Below are 21,186 nucleotides of genomic sequence, written 5' to 3'. Positions count from 1 at the left end.
TTAAACCAGGAGATTTCAATAAGTTTTTCTCATCTCGTCTTCAAACTTTTCCTGTTCTGTAAATTTATGGACAAAGAACTATAAATGCTCATCCCACTAGTACAAAGTTCACCCACGATTGGATAAATTTCTAATTGCTTTTTTTGTATACTAATTTGAGGATCTTGAATCCAGAACAGACGCACAGATAGACACAAAAATACCAATCGTAATGACATGAAATCTTTCAGGTTAACGTCCCACGATTATGCCTGTTAAACTAAGCGAGACGATAATTAAAGCAAGTGAATGCTGATGGAAGAATTGGTGGAGTGAACAAAATGGGAGGAAACGGGAGTAACCAGAGAAAACCTACGAACACAATGTTGTCCACCACAAACTTACTTGCTCGGGGATCGAACCAGGGAGCTATTGTGTGTCCCGCGGCCTGGAACCTAATGTGAGATATTATTTCGGCATTTGCCTCGTGTGAAAAAGGAAAACCCAAGAAAAACTTCACGCAGGATGGTCCGAAAATTTTTTTTTTTACGCTTTACGGACTGTGTTTTTACTGGAAAACGAACCCGGGACCGCTCGCACCAAAGGTGAGAGCATTAGCGACTACGCTACGCGGGACCACATAATTGTGAAAAAATAGGGAGATGGGAATACGGCAAAAACTCGAGAAAACCCACGGACATTATGGGAATACGGCAAAAACTCGAGAAAACCCACGGACATTATGGGAATACGGCAAAAACTCGAAAAAACCCATGAACATTATGGAAATACGGCAGAAACTCGAGAAAACCCACGGACATTATGGGAATACGGCAAAAACTCGAGAAAACTCACGGACATTATGGGAATACGGCAAAAACTCGAGAAAACCCATGGACATTATGGGAATACGGCAAAAACTCGAGAAAATCCACGGGCATTATGGGAATACGGCAAAAACTCGAGAAAACCCACGGACATTATGGGAATACGGCAAAAACTCGAGAAAACCCACGGACATTATGGGAATACGGCAGAAACTCGAGAAAACCCACGGACATTATATTGTTCATCACAAGCTTATATGGCCCGGAATCGAATCAGCGATTCCTCACACAGCCCTATTCAGTGTTACATACAAATAAACTATCTCCTTCATTGACTCACGATACCAAGATAATGACGAAATGTTGTGCCTTCAACGGGAATCGCACCCAGGACTATACACGCTGACGGGACCACTGAGAATGTAAATAAATAGCTTCATTGATGCGTTGGTATTTCGTTCAACAGTTTTTACTGCTAACGGGAGACAACGAGAGATATGAGTAAGTTTTCAGTGGGGCTGGCAACACTTATATCAAGATAAACTGGCAAGGCTGAATGAAATTTTCGTGAATCATGCGCCAAAAGGTTGAAACCAATTTTAAGGTGTTTTATGCTCCTACTTAAGTGAAATAATGTGACAACTAAATTTGTTTTCAACAACAACTTACCCTTTGATATGGTGGTAGCGACTCATTTGTTAACAATAGCACTCAACTGACGAAAAAAGCTTTTGTTTCGGGAAAAGAAGAAAAAACGCTATAAAAATAGGAAGATTAAAAAAGAATCCCTTTGGCAAGGAATGATTACGCTACAAAAACACGCAACATTTACCCTTACAGAGGTAATAGTTTTTTAATTGTAGTGTTAAAGTCGCGCTTTTCTAGTTTCTCGTAAGTACGCAGTATGTTGACAGCTTGGATTTGATTTGTTTTTAATAGGATTTACGTATTAATCAACAAGTACTGTGGGTAAAATAGAATATTTTACCATCACACGCAGATACCCTATACTTAGGGTAGTCAATAACTGACATTATTCAATTATTGATAAATTAAAATCCCCAAGACAATAAATTTGATTGTTTTTCTTTGGGAGGGGGAGGGGACACGGTGCCTCAGTGGCAGCGCTTACATCTGGTGCGTGGGGTCCCTGGTTCAATCCCCGGGTAGGAAAGTTTGTGGTGGACAACATCGTGTCCGTGGGTTTTTTCTCGGGTTGCTCCCATGTCCTCCAACTTTCACATTCCACCAACACTTCCATTATCATTCACTTTCTTTAAGAGTCTTCATCCCGGCGAAATTAAAATACCGCTAATTTTACATTAATCGTGTGATATCTTCAAATAGATAAAATATAATCGAAATATGGAACAAGAGCGCCCTAGACAATATCATTTTACATGAGAAACCGTTATGATGACTCACTTATCTGCTTTCGATTTCGAGCCATTTTGAAAATCGGCATTTATTTTCGCGTTTCTAAACAGCTGAAAACATAAAGCCACTAGGTGACTTGTGATAACGGTACCTCACGCAAAATAATATTGTCTGGGGCGCTCTTGTTCCACATTTCGATTATCTTTTATCTATTTGAAGATATCACATAATTACTGTAAAATTAGCGGTATTTTAATTTCGCCGGGATGAAGACTCCTAATCATTTCCCTTAGCCTAAAGGACATAATCGTGAAACGTTAAACTCAAAAGATTCATTCATTGATATTTTTGTTTAGCAGCGACGCTATATGAGACGTGGGCCTATAGCTTATCGTGGGGTCCGAACCACATGAACTCCATCCGAAAATCGAACCAGCCCTGCCACTCCAAAAGCACATTCGCTAACCGCTTAGCTACCACGGAGCTCTCTGAAACCAGTAGAAACAATACGGGAGAGAAGTAAAATAAAATAAGTGGCAATTTATGCTTCTCTGAAAAAATCCTTTATTTTCAGGCTCTGACAATTTGAAACTAATTCTGAGGTATTCTCTGCTCGTAATGAAGCAAAATAATGTGACAACGAAATTTTTAATGTTTATGCATAATTATAGTCAACTACTGTCAATCCACTGCTGGGTAAAGATCTCTCTAACATTTCTCCCAACTTCTTGGGCAATTCTTTTGCACCTTACTTCACAATATTTATTGATTTCTTCGCATCACCTTGCATGAGAACGTATCCTAGGTCACTTCTTTGTTGCTTTGAAATCAGTCATGGATTGATTTTGTCCAACGACAAGGGTGCCGATCCTGGGGGGCCGGGCCCCCCAAAGCTCATGTAAGCCCCCCTATTGTATTTATGAATATACAATATTTGGCATAATTTGAATGCATTTTGTCTTAAAATCCTCTCATATATACCTTCTGCATCTGAATGCCCCCCAAATTTATGGAGAAATCGGCGCCCTTGTCCAACGATCGCTTTTATTTTGCAACATAAGCCTATATTTTAGTGAATATGTGAATCTTCCGTGACCAAATAAGATCTACTATGTGCTTTAACTGAAATCGAAGTATTAATATTTCCTGCGTACGTTTGCGACAATATGGCCGTTAATTAAAGTTTTAAGTCCCACATTGTGTACTTTGAGTCAGTGGTTGGCAACTCTTTTTGATTGACGACACTTTCTGAACGCACATGACACAGTGACACATTTGTTTAACTTTTTTTATTAACAACAATATAAATTATAATAATGTAAGGTTTCTATACAGTAGTGACTGTATGTAGTATTGATCATTGTTGCTGTCTCTAGACGCATTACTGGTAGAATCTTCCTCAAAATTGATTTTGAGTAATTACTAAATGCTTCATTATTTTTAAATTATAAAATTTCGAGCTCTTTCGTAGCTAAGCGGTTAGCATACGTGCATTTGGTGTTGGAAACCGGGGTTCAATTCCCGGCAGAAGCTCGTGTGGTTCGGATTCCATGTTAACCAGTAGATTCATGGCTCATATAGCCTCATGCTGAAAGGGACGCTAAACTCAAAAATTAAATTTAAATTCTAAAATTTCGCGACATATCTTATGGAACTGCGCGACACACCGATTGGGAACCACTGCTTTGAGGTAAAGGAGAAGGAAATGATTAATTAAAGTAATGGTTTTAAAAGGATTTGTTGAATGAGAATATGGGAGAAAGTGGGAGAACCTTGAGTAAAACACAAACTCACGTGGTCTGAGTTCAAACCAAGGACTCCTCACACCAAACGTGGCTGCTCAACCACCGATGTAAGCCAATAATATATATATATATTTTAAAATTATGACCATTCAGCTGTATGATCGCAAACCGTTGGATCATGCATAAGAAATCTTTATTGGCCAATTATAGTATTAAAAAAAAACTAATTCTATTCATAAATAAAAATAAAGTTGTTTTCTTCAAAAACAGTACATGGCACGAGAATTTTTTAAAAAACTATAAATGTTAACAATTTCAATGCTGATTCTTTGTTTCTTGTACAAAAATTCATATTTTTCCTCCTTTTTTTCATAAGATATTACAAATATTAATAATAGTAATAATACATAACATTTTTAAACGAAGCAAAATATCTTTGTAATGTGTACCATAATGACGTTACTTGGTTCTTTACTACTAAATAATATTTTAGTTGTAGATATGTAGCTGAAAAGTGTCACGAATTGTAGAATGATACTTTTGTCTATGTTTGTAAAATATGTAATATTGTTAATAATGTCTCACAATGAGACAAAACGTACATACTTGAATTCTTTAGAAGAGAACACCACGTTTATGAGAGTACAAGTAGCGTGAGTTACACAGAAATGCTAAGAAGAAAACAAATAAAAATAAATGTAAGAATATCAGCAGAGAAGAGTTAACTATAACCAACACTTGAATTTTAGATTTTGATGTTGTTATGAATGGGAAAAAAAATACTGTTCTGGAAGTGTGGAGCAAATGAATAATATATGATGCAATGTCCTTTGTGCAAGGAATGGTTTCACGAAGAGTGTAAAATTTTACAAATAATTTTTGTTTGTTGTAGGAGACAGTAGCTGAATGATAGTTTGCTTCACTATGTTGTTTCTTTCTATTTCTGTTTCTTTTTTCGTACAGTAGACTTCCGAGCATCCGGATCGCGACTATCCGGACTAGTTTTCTTTCATCATAATTAAATGAGGAAGACAAGGCGTTGCATTGGAAACATTGACAAGGCATTGGAAGCGGGCGACTGCTACGATCCTCCTACGTGTCGTGTGCAAAATACAAGTTGTGACAGGAAAAGAGCAGCGATCTGTTCCTTGTTCTTTGTTTCGTCAATGTGTAACGGACTTCAATGCAGTACGCTTGCCGCTGTTCCTGATTATAACTGTACAGTACGTACAGTACTGTATTCGTAAATTGCTCTTGGGCTATGCTTAATGAGTTCATAGAACTCCGGTATATTCTGGCTTTTTTTGTTATCCGACCTGCCCTTCCGCCACATTAGACCGGATACTCGGAAGTCTACTGTAATTCAAACAAATAAATTCAACCCAAATGTACCAATAATATTAGGCAGAAGTTTACTGAATGTGTAGTTGTGATATTACTCAATAAGGCCAATAGGAGGGTAATTGAGGGTAATTACAAGGCAGTGAACTTCAATCTACAAAGCCAAGAAACAAGAAAAGGATGTCTATGTGCTGATCACACATCCCTGGCGTAACTTATAAAAAAACTACGACCGATCCATCAAGTCCTAAATCCAATACTTCCCTGCTTTCTAGACTGAAGATCACGAGCTCTTAATTCGAGTAAATTTCCGATTGAGAGACTGGTCTGAATGAAAGAGCGATATTTTCCAGCTGATACGAGCTGGCAACACTTGGTGCGAGAAGGAGTAGGTGGTGTTGGAGGGGGGAAGCCAGAGGCATTTCGGAGAAGGAATTTATGGCTGGAGCTCTACTACTCCGACGTCTATTTGCTAAGCGGACGCTTGTAACGGTTTTCGAGAACACGATGAATACAGGGTTGTACAACAGAGGTTACGATTAATATCTCTTTTGCGGCTCGATAATTCTATCATCGAGTAGTTTAGGGTAATAAAAAAAGAAAAAAAACTTTTTAAAGCTGCAATTGGGAGACAATAAACCGCACACAACTCCTCCCTCCGCAACAATCAATAGATGGAGCCATTATTTAAAATAGCTGACTGATAAAACACGCATGTTGGTTTCGAAAAACAAGTACTATTTTAATGTTATTATTTTTTATTATTTATGGGGAAGAGAGTAAGTCGTTTTCAGGCAATAAAAACCAGCAGTTGACAAGCAAATAGCTATGTTTGAAAGTGCTAACTGTATAATTGAACATAAGACTATTAACGTTCAGAAAATGTTAGATTAATTGCTCTATTATGCATCAATTGTTGTGATTTATAAGGCGTGAATCTACTCCGCCGATATTAGCATATTTAGGTGAATTTAATTTTGCAATTAACTCGTAGATGGCGCAGCTTTTAATTCCTACCTGTTCAGTGTGAATTTTCTCTTTTCACTTCAAAAATGTTGTTTATTGAATCAAAAGTATTGTTTAAAACTTCTTATAAAGGTGGATTGGTGATTATTTACGGCGAAAACGTGCTGGAATTTTATTTCTTATTTAAATACTCTTTCCAGTATTCAACACTATTTTCTTTTCTTATAAATTAAATTAGGTATTCGTGGTGTAGACCTACCGATCAGTGTGCAAAATTTTAGGAAGTCTATTCTTGTTTGCACTTAATCAGTGACGTAAGTAGGGGGTAAACAGGGCTTGCGCCGGATTGGGGAGGGCGTTAAGGCGAGTTCATGCCCCTGGCGACAACTAGTGTATTTGCGTTGCTGTACCCAATGAAAAAGAGACAGCCAGTTGACCATTCCCAAGGCCTTGACGCGCCCCAACCTGTAGTGGATCTAGCCTGGGGCCGGGGGTCCTACGCATTCAGTTTTTGAGTGACAAAAATAATTAAAGCTATTATATATTTTTGAAAGTATATAGTAAACTCATACCTATCATAGTCTGGGGTCTGGCTGCCCCCCCCCCCCAATTTTTATCTTCTAGATCAGTGTCTGTTGACCATGTGTCTCAGTCATACGTTGGAGAGTCCTTTGTCTAGCATGTGCTTGAGTGAATAGGCGCTGAGAGGCAGTATTGCATTACCTAAAATGTTGAACTTCGGTTCGGCTTTCCTGTCCCTCTGTTTAATGTGCTGCGACATTAATGTATTTGTATGAACAGTCATCTACTGGGTGACCATGTTTCTAACAGTGTAAGATTGGTTATTCAGAGTCATCGGCCTCGCATTCTGTGACATTGTGTCTATCTTCTACAAATCTAATTAAATGTTCCTTATCTTTTAAAAAAATAAATTTACGTTACATATAAATTAAATTTAATTATTAAGTATTAAAATTATACCTAGGTAGATGACAAAGTTTAATTTTCATGAAATAAAGGATATGAAGAAGAATCAAGTAAATTCAAACCATTTAAAATCCCAGTTCATTTCAGATAGAAAAATAATTCACCTTATACATCAATGGGTTAAAAACAAATACAGGTCTAACGTATGTATTCAACACTTTTAAGAGGCCAAATCACTGCGAAATTAACATACCGCTAATTCTACAGTGATTAATTGATATCTTCAAACAGATAAATGATAATCGAAATGTGGAACAAGACCGCGCTAGACAACACTATTTTGCATGAGGTACCGTTATCATGAGTCACCTAGTAGCTTTCTGTTTGCAGCCACTTAGAAACGCGAAAATAAATGCCAATTTTCGAAAGCGATTTCTTGTTCCACTTTTTGATTATCTTTTATATATTTAAAGATATCATCACATAATGTAAAATTGGCGGGATTTTAATTGGCCGTGATGGGCCCTCTTAAGAATTTTCCTCAAGACATAGAATGATATGCCCAGTAGCATGTTGTAGTTGTCTAAATTATCGAATGATGTGTATCTTCTATGATTATGAAATTCCTGGCGTGAAAGTGGATTGAATGAAAATTTAATGTTAGTACTGTTATTGGCATGATTTTTATTTGTAAAAAAAAATGTAGAATAGGCCACAAAAAAGCGAATTGATTCTCTTAAGAATCTGACTTTAAAATAATACAAAATGTATCATTTTATTTTGCTTGTTTTTCATAAGTGAAAGGAGATAATGAAATGTAACTTAACACAATCATAGATAATGTTATTCTACAACAGAAAATATGAATCTGAAGAATTTTCAATGTTGTCAGAATAACATTTCCCCAAAAATCTAAGTTATGGCAGCAAGTAGAGGGGCGAACGAACTTTGATTACGTATCATGTTGTTTTGGTATCCTGTGAATTACTTTTTAAATAACATTATTATTTAATTTTAATAACTGTATGTTAATTTTTTTTATTACAAACTAAATACAACTATTATTTAAAAAGTAATTCACAGGATTCTAAGACACGTAATACATAATCAAATGCAGTTGAGTTCGTTCCTCTAGTCGCTGCCTTAACTTAGATTTTGGGGAAAATATTATTCTGGCAACACTGTAATTTCTATGGATGACAACACTGAAAATTCTTTCGGTACATATTTTTTGTTGTAGAATAACATTATATATGATTGTGGTAAGTTGCATTTCATTATCTCCTTTCACTTATGAATAAACAAGCAAAAGACAAATTGTAAATTTTGTATTATTTTTAGTAAGTCATGCTCTTAATACCTTAGAATTTATTATTCAGTCTCGAAACTTCGAAAAAATCGCGTAGAAGCCTCTATTCTATATATTCATTTCGGTTTTATGTGGCCCACCCTGTATATCAAAAAAAGTTAAATATCTTTGTGCATGATTTTAAAAGTATAGACAAACTCTTGCTCATAATGTTTTTTTCTCTTTCTCTTTCAGGTACGGTAAACGCAAACGGTGAAACGAAACGACAACGGACCTCGTACACTCGCTACCAAACGTTAGAATTAGAAAAAGAATTTCATTTTAACCGCTACCTAACTCGAAGACGAAGAATAGAGATTGCGCATGCGCTCTGTCTCACGGAGCGGCAAATTAAAATCTGGTTCCAAAATCGGCGGATGAAATGGAAAAAGGAGCACAAGATGGCCAGTATGAACTTCATTTCTCACCATCTTCAGCCTCATCATTTGAACAATTATGCGGGGGATACGAAGGGTTAATATGATCATATCTATACATTTCATTTTTTTTTTTTAATATTGAGTTTGAAATTGAAATAAGTGATTATTTGGTAATGCTGTTGTAAATGCTATGAAAATACTAGTTCTATTAACACTACCTGAATTACTACTACTAGTACTACTACTATTACTACTACTACTACTACTACTACTACTACTACTACTACTACTACTAATAATAATAATAATAATAATAATAATAATAATAATAATAATAATAATAATAATAAACTGTTAATACAAAGAGTGCACACTCAGTAAGGCCTAAAAACTACAAATACATTTTCGTTGTGTCTATTCTCTTTTGCTTTAAATAATAATCTATTATGTTAGTGAAAGATAAATCAAGCACACCCGCAGAGGAAAGATGATAAAAAATGAAATGAAATATTTGAGTTTTACGTCCCACGGTTATGCCGGTTAGGCTAAAGGAGAGGGTGATGATGAGTAATGAATGAAACGGTGGAATGAAGAAAGTGGGAGGGAACTGGAGAACCCCGAGAAAACCCACGCACACGGTGTTTGTCCACCACAAAGTTTACTTGGCGGGGGCTGGGATTGAACCCAGGATCCCAAGCACCAGAGGTGAACGCTCTACCACTGAGCCACCGCGGCCCTTCAGGAAAGATGATAATCTTTTTTATAGAATTCAATACCAAGCTTCATTTTCAATATATCAGTTTAGAATTCCAGTGCAACTAGCTCTTTTATCTTTATTTCTTAATTTCCCTTCTACATCTGTTAAAAAGTATTTTTTTTTTAAAAAAAAAGCTGTTTCCACCTTTAATGATAAGGAACTTGTTTGTGACAAAGACAAGACTAGTTTTCATATCAAAACTGTGATAAGTAACCAAATGAAACAGGTGTTCGCTACTATTTGAGAATTGAGTTCTTGTATTTGACAACAATCAAACAATTCATGCTGGAATTTGTTTGATCATTTGCTTTAGCACTGTCCATTTGACTTTGAACTAATGCAACCTAAACACGATTAATGAATGTAGTATTCAAATAGAAGGTCAGCTTAGTAACTGTAATTACCATCATCATGCAGTCCGTTTCCAACAACAAATATTTATTTTAAATAATAGCGCTTGATCGTCATCAGTTTTCTGTACGGGTAGGAATGGATCGCTTCACGCCTGTTTTCACTCACTATGACAACACGCTGTTCTGTCGTGAAACCCTGTATTCCTACCCGTATAGAAAACAGTTGACGATCATGCGCTATTTGGGTCTCCGTGACTACTAACCACAAAGAAAACAGATGACAATCGTGTAACATTCAGTGCTGCCAACTTACTATAACAGATATGGCGCGCATTTCAAAAGTTGCGTTCTTAATGAGACACCCTTTATTATCACTTCCGATTTCAATATTAATTGATAAAATACCACACAGCACAAACCAAATTCCTTCACGTGGTATCCATACAGGTAACATTGCTACATGTTTTCTTTTTAAGCATGTGTTTGTCAACGTTGGTGTGATGTGCATATTCCCTGACATTTAGCACAAGTGCAAAGTAATACATATTGCCCAACCATTTATTAGTGTGTGTGTTTATTAGATTTTTCCTATTTTTTTAAAAAATGGGGACACTATCTTATCTGTAACATTTCTTATTACGAGAAATAATATGAAATTAATACTAATGTTCTTAATTATCTGTGTTTTGAATTATTCATCGGTAACCAAGATGCTTAATCGGTAATTTATTCTACTTACGTACAAATTTGCTTTCTAGCAAATTACCAAATAATTGCTTATTTTTAGTTGATATGATATGTAAATTCTGTGTGTTTAGTTTATTAATGTTCCATACATGTGTATCGTGTTTGACCTTGTGCATATATGACTTCATAAAATTATAAACGAAATACATAGTCGTAAGGCAATACACAACTCTTATAGGAACTTAAGTTATGAGGTGGTTTCACTACTGTATTTGTTCCTTCGTCAAACAGAGCGCTTAGTATAACAAGATGAAGATGCTAAAACAGTATGGAAACTTTTACACAGATTGATCAAAATATCACCGACAACGGTTGGGAGACGATTCCGGACACTAAAAGACAAAATGTGCAGACCAACAGTCTTATGGAAGTGTTTCCTTTCGGCGCTATAACCAGTCCAGAAATTTATATAAAATGCTATAGAAATAAAATGCTAAAACAATCAAAACGGGAGAACAAAATATCGGATCCAAGTCGGAAAAAGGAAATGGGCATAATTTTAAATCGTAGATTCCATTAATGTATAATTGGATGAATTGCATGGGCGCCGCAAGGGTGACCCGTCAAAGAAACTGAAGAATTTCTTAAGTATTTTAACAAAAATTGACTGAGGAGTTATAGTACATCGTTCACGTTAGAAAAACACTTAGAATTCGAGAGAAAGAGAGGTACATATATTTGCTTGATCTACTTTGTCCGAAACATAATGTAAAACTTTCGGAACAAGAATTGTCTCTCCGATAGACACGTCCTTTAAGTGTAAGACTTATTTACGAAAAATTTTGAAATATGTATTTTGTGTGGGAGTTGGCAACTTTTATAAGCGCAATTATTAAAAATATCTTGTATTTTAAGAACAATTCACCGCTTCCATTTGTCCCTTCTGATTGCTTTTAAATTGTAGAATCTAATCTAGCCTTGGTGCTTTTACATTTCTGAACTAATGCACTATTGAACTTACTATCTCAGTGGTAGAATGTCCACCTTTGGTGCATAGAGTGCATGGTTCGATCCCAGCTCGCGCCAAGTGGGCTTTATGGTTGACCAACACTATGTGTGGTGTTTTCTTGGGTTTCTTCCGTTTCCTCCCACTCCGTTTCATCATTTCATTTTTTTCCTCACCATCACCTTTCCTTTAACTTACAGGGATAATCGTAGGACTTAAAACTAGAAGATTCCATTTCAACTTCCTATTATACATTTCTACATTCTGTATTACATATGCTTACGTAATTATCTTTCCCTCTCATAATCTTGAAGTTTCCTAGTTGGAGTTTCATAACGCATTCCCTTCCCGATAACTTTCTACTTTTTCTGCCCTAATACGTTTGTGATGCCCTGAATTATGTAAGAGTTAAGAATCACTGACAACGTTAGAGGAAAAAAGGAGGAAGAGTGCTTCCCCCCCAGGTGACAACGCCTATTCCCCCTTCCAGACAGGTTGTATTGTAAACTACGTGAAGTAATATAAAACAACTTCTTTCGGTATACAAAAATTTACTGCCACCAACACTTTCTCTCCCCATTTCCCCAAGAAATTAAAACTATTATCATTACTGTTAAGAATCCTTTATAAATTCCTGTACCAATTTCTCCCATATTTAAAATTCCACAGAATGTTTTACAGGTTAGGAAATCATATTATTCTGACTCAGTGATGCAGTCTAGATAACTTAGTTCACTGTTGTTGACTACACAGGTCTTGTAGAGTTGATTTTGAAACCCCTGCTAAAACTTGTATATCGTAATACGAAATACGCTAATACGAAAGCCGTCCAGCACATATCATCACGTATTAATGTCTAGATCTTATCAGATATGAGTTGAAGTTACCTGTTCTATTTCTCAACGCAGTTCCATGCAACTACAATATGTTTTTGCCATCTGCCCATGAGCTCTTTTATTTCAGCATCATATAATTCTATTTTACCGTTCTCCTACCATTAGAAAATTATCTGGGTCACTTCGTTATCTATGATACAACTAATAATGCTTAAATTGATGTCTGTCTAATTGATGTCTCTGTACACTATTCACGCAATTTACATTTTGTTACAATTAAAATAAAACACTAGTTACTCGTATCTGTCTCTGCTATCCCCATACGACCACTTCTTTCTTACAAATAATAATACTATCAGCAATATCATTTATTAAAAACCACCTTAATGACAACCGACCAACAATCTGTCCACGACCCCTGAAAGGTTACGGTTTACCAGTTGAGAATAAATTCCCTAACAGAAGTATTTAGCGTGTCGAGACAAAGAAAATGCCACAAATTCCACACTTTGACTTTTTGGAACTTTGATCTACCACACATAGTATTTACTCGGCCGATATATCTATCAAAATCATAATTCTTAGTCCAAAGCGGGGGCACATGACCTAAACCAAACATGTATATCTCTGCTTCCTTCGAATTTCAACAGTATTCTTCTAACCTGAGCGATGGACATGATTTTTGCTCGCTGCAATATCGTACTTGATTGCTGTTTATTTTCCTCATTCAACTATTGATAAAAAATACTCCGGAAATTCTCCAGTTTCATACTTGATTGCTGTTTATTTTTCTCATTCAACTATTGATAAAATATCCTGGAAATTGTCCAGTTTCGTACTTGGTTGCTGTTTGTTTTCCTCATTCAACTATCGATAAAATTTTCCGATAATCCTTGAATTTCGTACTTGATTGCTGTTTATTTTCCTCGTTCAACTATTAATAAAAGTACTCCGGGAATTATTCAGTTTCGTACTTAATTACTCTTTATTTTCCTCATTCACTATTGCTAAACGTATCCCGGAAATTTTCCAGTTTCGTACTTGATTCTGTTTATTTTCGTTATTCAACAATTGATTAAAAAAACCCGAGAATTCTCCAATTTCGTACTTGATTGCTGTTTATTTTCCTAATTCAACTATTGATAAAATATCCTGGAAATTCTCCAGTTTGGTACTTGGTTGCTGTTTATTGTCCTCATTCAACTATTGATAAAATTCCCCAAGAAGTATTGAATTTCGTACTTGATTGCTGTTTATTTCCCTCGTTCAACTATTGATAAAAATACCCCGGGAATTCTCCAGTTTCGTATTTGAATGCTGTTTATTTAATTCATTCAACTATTGATAAAATAACCTGGGATTTCGTAGGTCTACTTGATTGCTGTTTATTTTCCTCATTCAACTATTGATAAAATACCACAGGAATACTCCAGCTTCTTTGGAGGCATAATTCATTTAATTACTCATTAATGGAATCTACGAAATAATCCTTTACCCGACTTCGATCCGATATTTCGTTCTTGAGTTATGGCTCAGCATTTTCCCGGCAATTTTCGGCTAGTCATAGCGCCGAAAGGAAGCATTTTAAAAATAGGATTGTTCTACATTGTCTGTCTTACCTTGGTGTCAGGAATCACTCCCCAAACGTTGTCAATGTTGTTTTGAAACACCCTGTATAAATTAGTTATGTGAAAATTTCGATATTGTATTAGCGCCTTCATCAGACATAGTATGCTTCTGTACATGGAGATACTGATACAGTATCGAAACCGTCACAAAACTGTAGTTTCCATCGACAGAAGTGCTCTATGTCTAATGAAGATACTGATACAGTATTTAAACTGTCACATAACTGTAGTTTCCATCCACAGAAGCGCTCTATGTCTAATGAAGATGCTGATACAGTATTTACACTGGCACATAACTTTAGTTTCCGTCCACATAAGCGCTCTATGTCTAATGAAGATACTGATACAGTATTTAAACTGTCACATAACTGTAGTTTCCATCCACAGAAGCGCTCTATGTCTAATGAAGATGCTGATACAGTGTTTACACTGTCACATAACTGTAGTACCCATCCACAGAAGCGCTTTATGTCTAATGAAGATACTGACACAGTATTTACACTGGCACATAACTGTAGTACCCACCCACAGAATCTCTCTATGTCAGATATAGATACTGATATAGAATTAAAACCGTGATATAACTACAAGTAGTTCCTATAAAAGTTTCGATACTGTATCATTATCCTAATCAGGTACAGAACGCTGTTCTGTATGAAGATAGGTGACTCCCTATTAAACATTCCAGTCAATTAATGTTTATGAATATACTATTCCTGCATCAAATCCGTCACATGAATGTAAGTTGTATAAGAATTTCGATATTGTATTAATATCTTCATCAAACAAAGAGCGCTTCTCTATATACAAAAATGAAATTAATCTTTCAGTTTTGTCCCATGGTCATGCCGCCTAACCTAAAAGAGACGGTGATGATGAGAAATAAATGAAATGAATAAAGTGGGAGGAAACGGAAAAATCCCGAGAAAACCCACGAATACAGTGTTCGTCCACTACAAAATCTACATGGCGCGAGTTAGGATCGAACCAGGGACCCTATGCATCAGAGGTGAACGCTCTGCCACTGAGCCACCGTGGCCCCCTTCTCTACATACAGTATAGTATCCTCACGGTAATTTTTAGGGGTTGTTTATTGCCTTGTAAGGATGTATGTCATTTATATTTGTATAAAATATTATTACTAGAATTAATTGATATTATTAAAATATAATAATATCACGATAAATTTATATACAATGATATATATATATAGCTTTACAATACAATCCGTAGTGAATAAACAAAATTTAGTGTGAAAAGGTGTTTAACCAGGTTAACGTTCACTTTTTTGAGCATTTATCGCGGTCATAAGGTGTTCCGCGGGTAACAAGTTGGACAGAGAGGAAATGATAAGTTTGAACTAAGTTCTTTCTAAACGAGAAACCATTATGATCCAATAGCAAAACTTATAAAAATTAATACAAAAAACACAAGAAAGAGTGATTTGAATTTTAACCTCAATGGCGGTATAGGAAGAAACGGAAGAATATGCGAGCAAAAGAAACAAGAAAGGAACAACAAAAAAATTAGAAAAATAGTCGATAAATCGTATGGGTTGTTGCTTGGTAACAGACAAGACCCTTCACACTCACACACACACACACACACACACATACACATTTCTTTGTGTATATAACCATATAAAGTTTTCTCTTTTTTGAAAAAAAAAACTTCCTTTTCTGTATTTTTCAAAAGAAAAGAGGAAAAAACCTCGGAGAAAAATGAAAAAATAAGAGGAAGAAAGTATAAGAAAACACAAAAACATCAATAAGCTTGTAGTACCAACATATTCTAATAATATTAATAATAAAAACTACAACATTCCTGAAATTTAATGGATAATAAGAAAATAATACAATATTTAGTGTCATAAATTGTGTTCATTTAATGGTTAATTTACGTCATTGAATATGCTACATGTGTACATAATCCCCAAACTCAACGTCAACCAAGACGAGGAGGGAGGGGAGTAAACATAACCATATCTATTGGTGTGGCAGTAATAGATGTCGAGTTATTTTCTTATAGAAAGGTATCAAAAATTGCTGTTGACAAATATAAATTTTGTGTTATTCACTGTGGATTGCCCAACAATTTTTTACATTTTCTGTGAGTTTTTGTGTATCTGTATGTGTTTGTATGGTCTTGAATATTGAACTTCGGTTTTGCAAAGAGTAATAATGCAATAAACGTAAATACCATTATGAAATATGAAAAACGAAGGTAAAGAAAATAGAATAAATGGTTTTGAAGTAGACATATTATGTGAACAATGTATTTGGAAACAAAGTGGCTAACTCTTATTAAATTTAAAAAAAAAAAAAGAAAGAAAGAAAGAATAGAACTCTTAAAGCAAATATATATAGGTAACATTGGCAATCAAACTTGTTTTCCAAGTTTAAAAATCGTATTAAAAACATGATAAAACAATTTTAAGTAGATTAATAAAAGAAAAGATGCCTTAAAAACACATGCAACACTGTAAATTCAAATTGGCTCCTTTGTGACTAAAGTGATAAATGGTGCCATCTTTTGTGTAAGGGGCCAGGGTTTGATCCCATGTAATTCTGATTCGGATCTATATGTTTCAAAGTCGGATTGAGCCTTGAGAGGCACCATCACGGCGAAATTAAAATATTGCTAATTTTACAGTAATTATGTGACATCTTCAAATAGATAAAAGATAAGTGGAACAAGAGCTCCCTAGACAATATTATTTTACATGAGATACCGTTATCAGGACTTACTTATCTGCTTTCAATTTCCAGCCATTTAGAAAATCAGCATTTATTTTCGCGTTTCTAAATGGCTACAAACGGAAAGTTACTAGGTGACTCGTGATAACGGTACTTCATGTAAAATAATATTGTCTAGGGCGCTCTTGTTCCACATTTCGATTATCTTTTATCTATTTGAAGATACCACATAATTACTGTAAAATTAGCGGTATTTTAATTTCGCAGTGATTAGGCCTCTTAAGGACCTCGTGGCAGTTTAATTGAAAATGTGGATGAAATCTGGCTCACGATTTTAAGACTTATATTGCTAGATAATATATATAAATAATATATAAGTCCGACATCGTCATAAACATTTTTTTTGGGGGGGGGGGATGCGTATTTTTCTACTGTTGAGTTTATTTGTTCATTTACTGTAGATTTCTTTACAAACACCACCGAGTTTTAAAATTCCTGAATATCAAACAAATTGTCTGATTTCGCAGTAAGTTGAATCATCATAGGTTTACTTTAACATGTAACATTATCCTCGTGCTTATGCAATCCAACTATACTTATTGTTTGATTGCATAAGCAAAAGGATACATTTTTATGTCTGGCTCTAGAATATCAAACATTTCGATTATTTTCTTCCTCAAACACCTAAAGAAATGATACTAATAGAAGTATATTTCTCGCATTTTTTTTTTCAGATTTGCATCTGGCATCCCTGCAAGATGAAGGCAATCCCTTGTGTTTCCACTCGTCACCAATGGGTCCTATCCAAAGAGGTCTCTATGCTTGCGGCAGTCCATACAGTTAGCAAACTGCTGAATATTTCGAAAATCAATATGGCGGCAACTACATAAACACTTCTGCATGGACATCAACAAATCCAAACGAAAACACGAACTGATAATGTTGAAAGCGAAAAAGAAAAGAAGAAAGAAAGAAAGAATTGTGAATAATTTGTGTGGCATTAGCAGACGGAAAAATTAGTGCAGCTGACTTTTTTTTTTTTTTTTTTTTTTTTTTTTACGATAGAACCAGATATTTGCAAATGATATGTCCTTGGATAGTATTGGGACATCTTTCGGATACTAATGCGCTGTGCAGGCATAAAAAGGAGACAAAAAGTGTTTTTAATGTTGTGCAACATACTTTCCGGTGGTGAATCTAAAATATTAAAACGTAGTCAATATTAGTTGCTGCTGTTATAAGAGATAAAAAAAAAAACACAATTGGTACTTACTGCGTGTTATATAGTACTTTTATTTGTGCGTGTAAAAATTATGATGTACGTCTGTATGTGTGTATGTGTGTGTGTGACACGTGTAATAACTGTGTATGCCGGCGTGTGATATGTATGCGTGTGTGTTATCTTATTAATTCAAGGAAAAAACAATTGAATGATCTTTTTTTGTGGATGGATGTTATATAGAGACAAAATGTGTAGCAGACAGTATTTGTGAATCGGAAATTTGTGAATCGCAAATTTAGTGTTATAATGGGAAACGAAGCGAAAAAGATTACAAAAAAAAAAATCTCATGTGTTAGTGCGTGGTATTTAATGAAACAACAACACGTAATAATAAATAATAATAATAATAAAAATACATAAATAATTGTTGTTCCAGCACTAAGGAAGAAGTGAAACACATGTGTAGAAGGATGAATAAAAAACAAGATTGTGTAGTTTACATTTTAAGCCTACAAAAATGTGAAGTCAGTTTGCTTCAAGACATGAAAATCCTGTTGTTTTGAAAAAAAATGGAAATGGTACCAGAAAAATAATCATAGTATTACTGTTCTAAAATATTATATGGAAACAGAAAAACAGTAATTGAACATTGTACTCAATTTTCTCTCTTTCACAAAACTACTAACTACATTGTGCATGTCGCAAGATATGTGTATGTAGTGACTCCTCCCCTGACCCCCTTACTTGCATCATGTGCTTACAATACTTAATAATAGATAAATTATCAGAAAAAGTAATAGTTTTTAAGAAAAAAAAACAGTGCTTCGTTAAAATACAACAAATAAACTCATGATTACCTATACTGAACACAACATTTGATGTTTAAAAAAAAAAACAGTTTTATCTACAAGAAAATCCATCTTGGAACAAGTTTTAAAAAAATTCTGTGGACGTGATCTAGAAGTACTCTATTTTCCAGATTACATCTTAATGATGATTACAATAAAAATAATAATAATTATTATTATGGTGACGATAATAATAATTAATTAATAATTACTATCGATTCAGTGTTGTGGATATTGGTGATTGATGTTTTAAAAAGTATGAGAAAGATAAAAAAATGCCAATGAAATTATAAAATGGTTCCCGAAACCAATCAAGTTAGTTTTAAAAGAAATCACAAATTATTATCTATATTAAAAAAAAAAATAATTAAAGTTATGTATTTAAGAATGTAAGTATTATAACGTGGATTTAGTATTATTAAAAAAACAAAAAAAATTCATTACAAAACAAAAATTCTCTGTGTATAGAAATATGAGCCTGCTATTATTAAGTGTGTACAACTGTATAGCCTTTTCCATTGTGTTCAACAGTTTTAAAAAGATTTTTTTTTTAAATCAGCCTTTCAATAGAGAATTCTCTCTCTTCTACATTCAACTTCCTCTTTGCATTTTTTTTTCTTTTCTCTGCTCACTCATTCTTTTTTGGACTATTTCCTTTCAATGCTAAGAATAGAAAATTTTTTCAGTGTAGTGCAACACTTCCCTGTCTGGCGAACTAAAAATAAAACAAAAATCCAAGTTAAAAAAATATATATTAAAGGTCTTTTTTATTTATTACTTAGGCCTACTCCATTGTGTAAGCTATTCTGCATTAACAGAACTTCATAGTACAAGATACTATTATTAACAATAACTAAAACTTTTATCTGTAATAACTCCTTCATATAATGATTTTATTAATAGAATTCCAAGTGTTTACAAGTTTCGAAGTGTTCCAAAATTTACAGTAATAACAAAAAAATACGGACGGTGACTCACTGATAGAGCAATCACATCTGTTGAGAAGGTTATCAAATTATTATCACCTGGGATAACTTATCAAAATCGTTATCGAATTATTATGATCTGAGATAATTTATTATCATAGTGTTTATCAAACTTTTATCACTGAGATAATTAATCCCCCATACTGGTTATCGAATTATTATCACCTGAGGTACCGTAATTGACCACCAAAGTGTTTATCGGATTATTATCACCTGAGATAATTGACTGCCAAAGAAGCTATCGAATTATTATCACCTGAGATATATCGTCAAGGATTAATTTATCGTCAAGATCGTTATCGAATTGTTATCATCAGAGATAATTTAACATCATAGTGTTAATCAAACTATTATCACTAAGATAATTGACCCCATAAGTTAATATTATCGAATTATTATCACCTGAGATAATTAAACACCAAAGTGTTTATCGAATTATTATTATCACCTGAGATAATTGAGTACCAAAGTGGTTAAATACTTGAGACCAAAGTGACCAATTTAAGTCAAAGATAATTTGTGTGCTTCGAGCTGATACAACAATTGAAATTTTCGTTGTTACCTTACACGTGTTTTCTTACTAATTCTTCGCTTAAAGTTTTTAAGTGCCTGACAAATTGATTGAAGCAGCCAATATACTTCGATCCAAGAACATGTGAGTTTGTGGTAGATAATGTCTTGCCCGTGGGTATTCTCGAGGTTCTCTTGTCTCCTTCCACATTGTCAATCCACTAATTATTTAATAAAAATTCAGTTTCATTAATCAACCGTCTCTTTAAGCCTATAGGTCATAATACTGTAACTTAAAACTAAATGAAAGAAAATAATAATGATTGATATATTTAGAAATACCAAGAAAAGGTACAAGTTTACTTCTTTTTTTTTTTTTTTTTTTGCCAAATCGTTAATTTTTACATTTTTGTTATATTTTAAATAAACATAAATTTATACAATCGAAACTGAAATAATGTGAGGTTCGTGAGACCATGGTCGCTGAAGCGATGTTCTTAATTTTTGGTAGGATAACATATTTTAGAACATTGAAGACTTTTTATCACTATTTTGTTATCGAATTTATATATTGCAGTTGTCCGTCAAAGTTGTTAATGAATTTTTATCACCTGAGATAATTGACTACCAGAGTGGTTATCGAATGATCATCATCTGAGATAATTGACTACCAAAGTGATCGTTGAATTATTATAATCTGAGATAACTGACTGTTAAGTTGGTTATCGAATTATTATCTCCTGAGACAAATGAGTACCAGAGTGGTT

At 34.3% G+C, this 21,186-nt stretch overlaps 1 protein-coding gene across 2 annotated transcripts in view; it reads left to right on the top strand.

Annotated features, from left to right (window-relative positions):
* The window catches only part of LOC145678860 (uncharacterized), a 90,390-nt gene extending 70,708 nt beyond the window's left edge, over positions 1 to 19,682 (top strand). The window contains exons 2-3 of one of the 2 annotated variants that reach the window (XM_081749425.1): positions 8,706 to 8,918; positions 17,588 to 19,682. In XM_081749425.1, the coding sequence (XP_081605551.1) occupies positions 8,706 to 8,918; positions 17,588 to 17,697 (323 nt within the window). In that variant the 3' untranslated portion in view covers positions 17,698 to 19,682. Of the gene's footprint in view, positions 1 to 8,705; positions 8,985 to 17,587 lie in introns of both variants that reach the window. The other variant, XM_081749424.1, reaches the window with a different exon arrangement.
* The last annotated feature ends 1,504 nt before the right edge of the window (positions 19,683 to 21,186 follow it).

This window comes from Thermobia domestica, chromosome 2 (assembly GCF_964235325.1).
Source record: "Thermobia domestica chromosome 2, izTheDome1.hap1.1, whole genome shotgun sequence".
Classification (NCBI taxonomy): domain Eukaryota; kingdom Metazoa; phylum Arthropoda; class Insecta; order Zygentoma; family Lepismatidae; genus Thermobia; species Thermobia domestica.
Note: the sequence above shows the minus strand (reverse complement) of the source record. Positions and strands in the feature narration are given on the sequence as shown.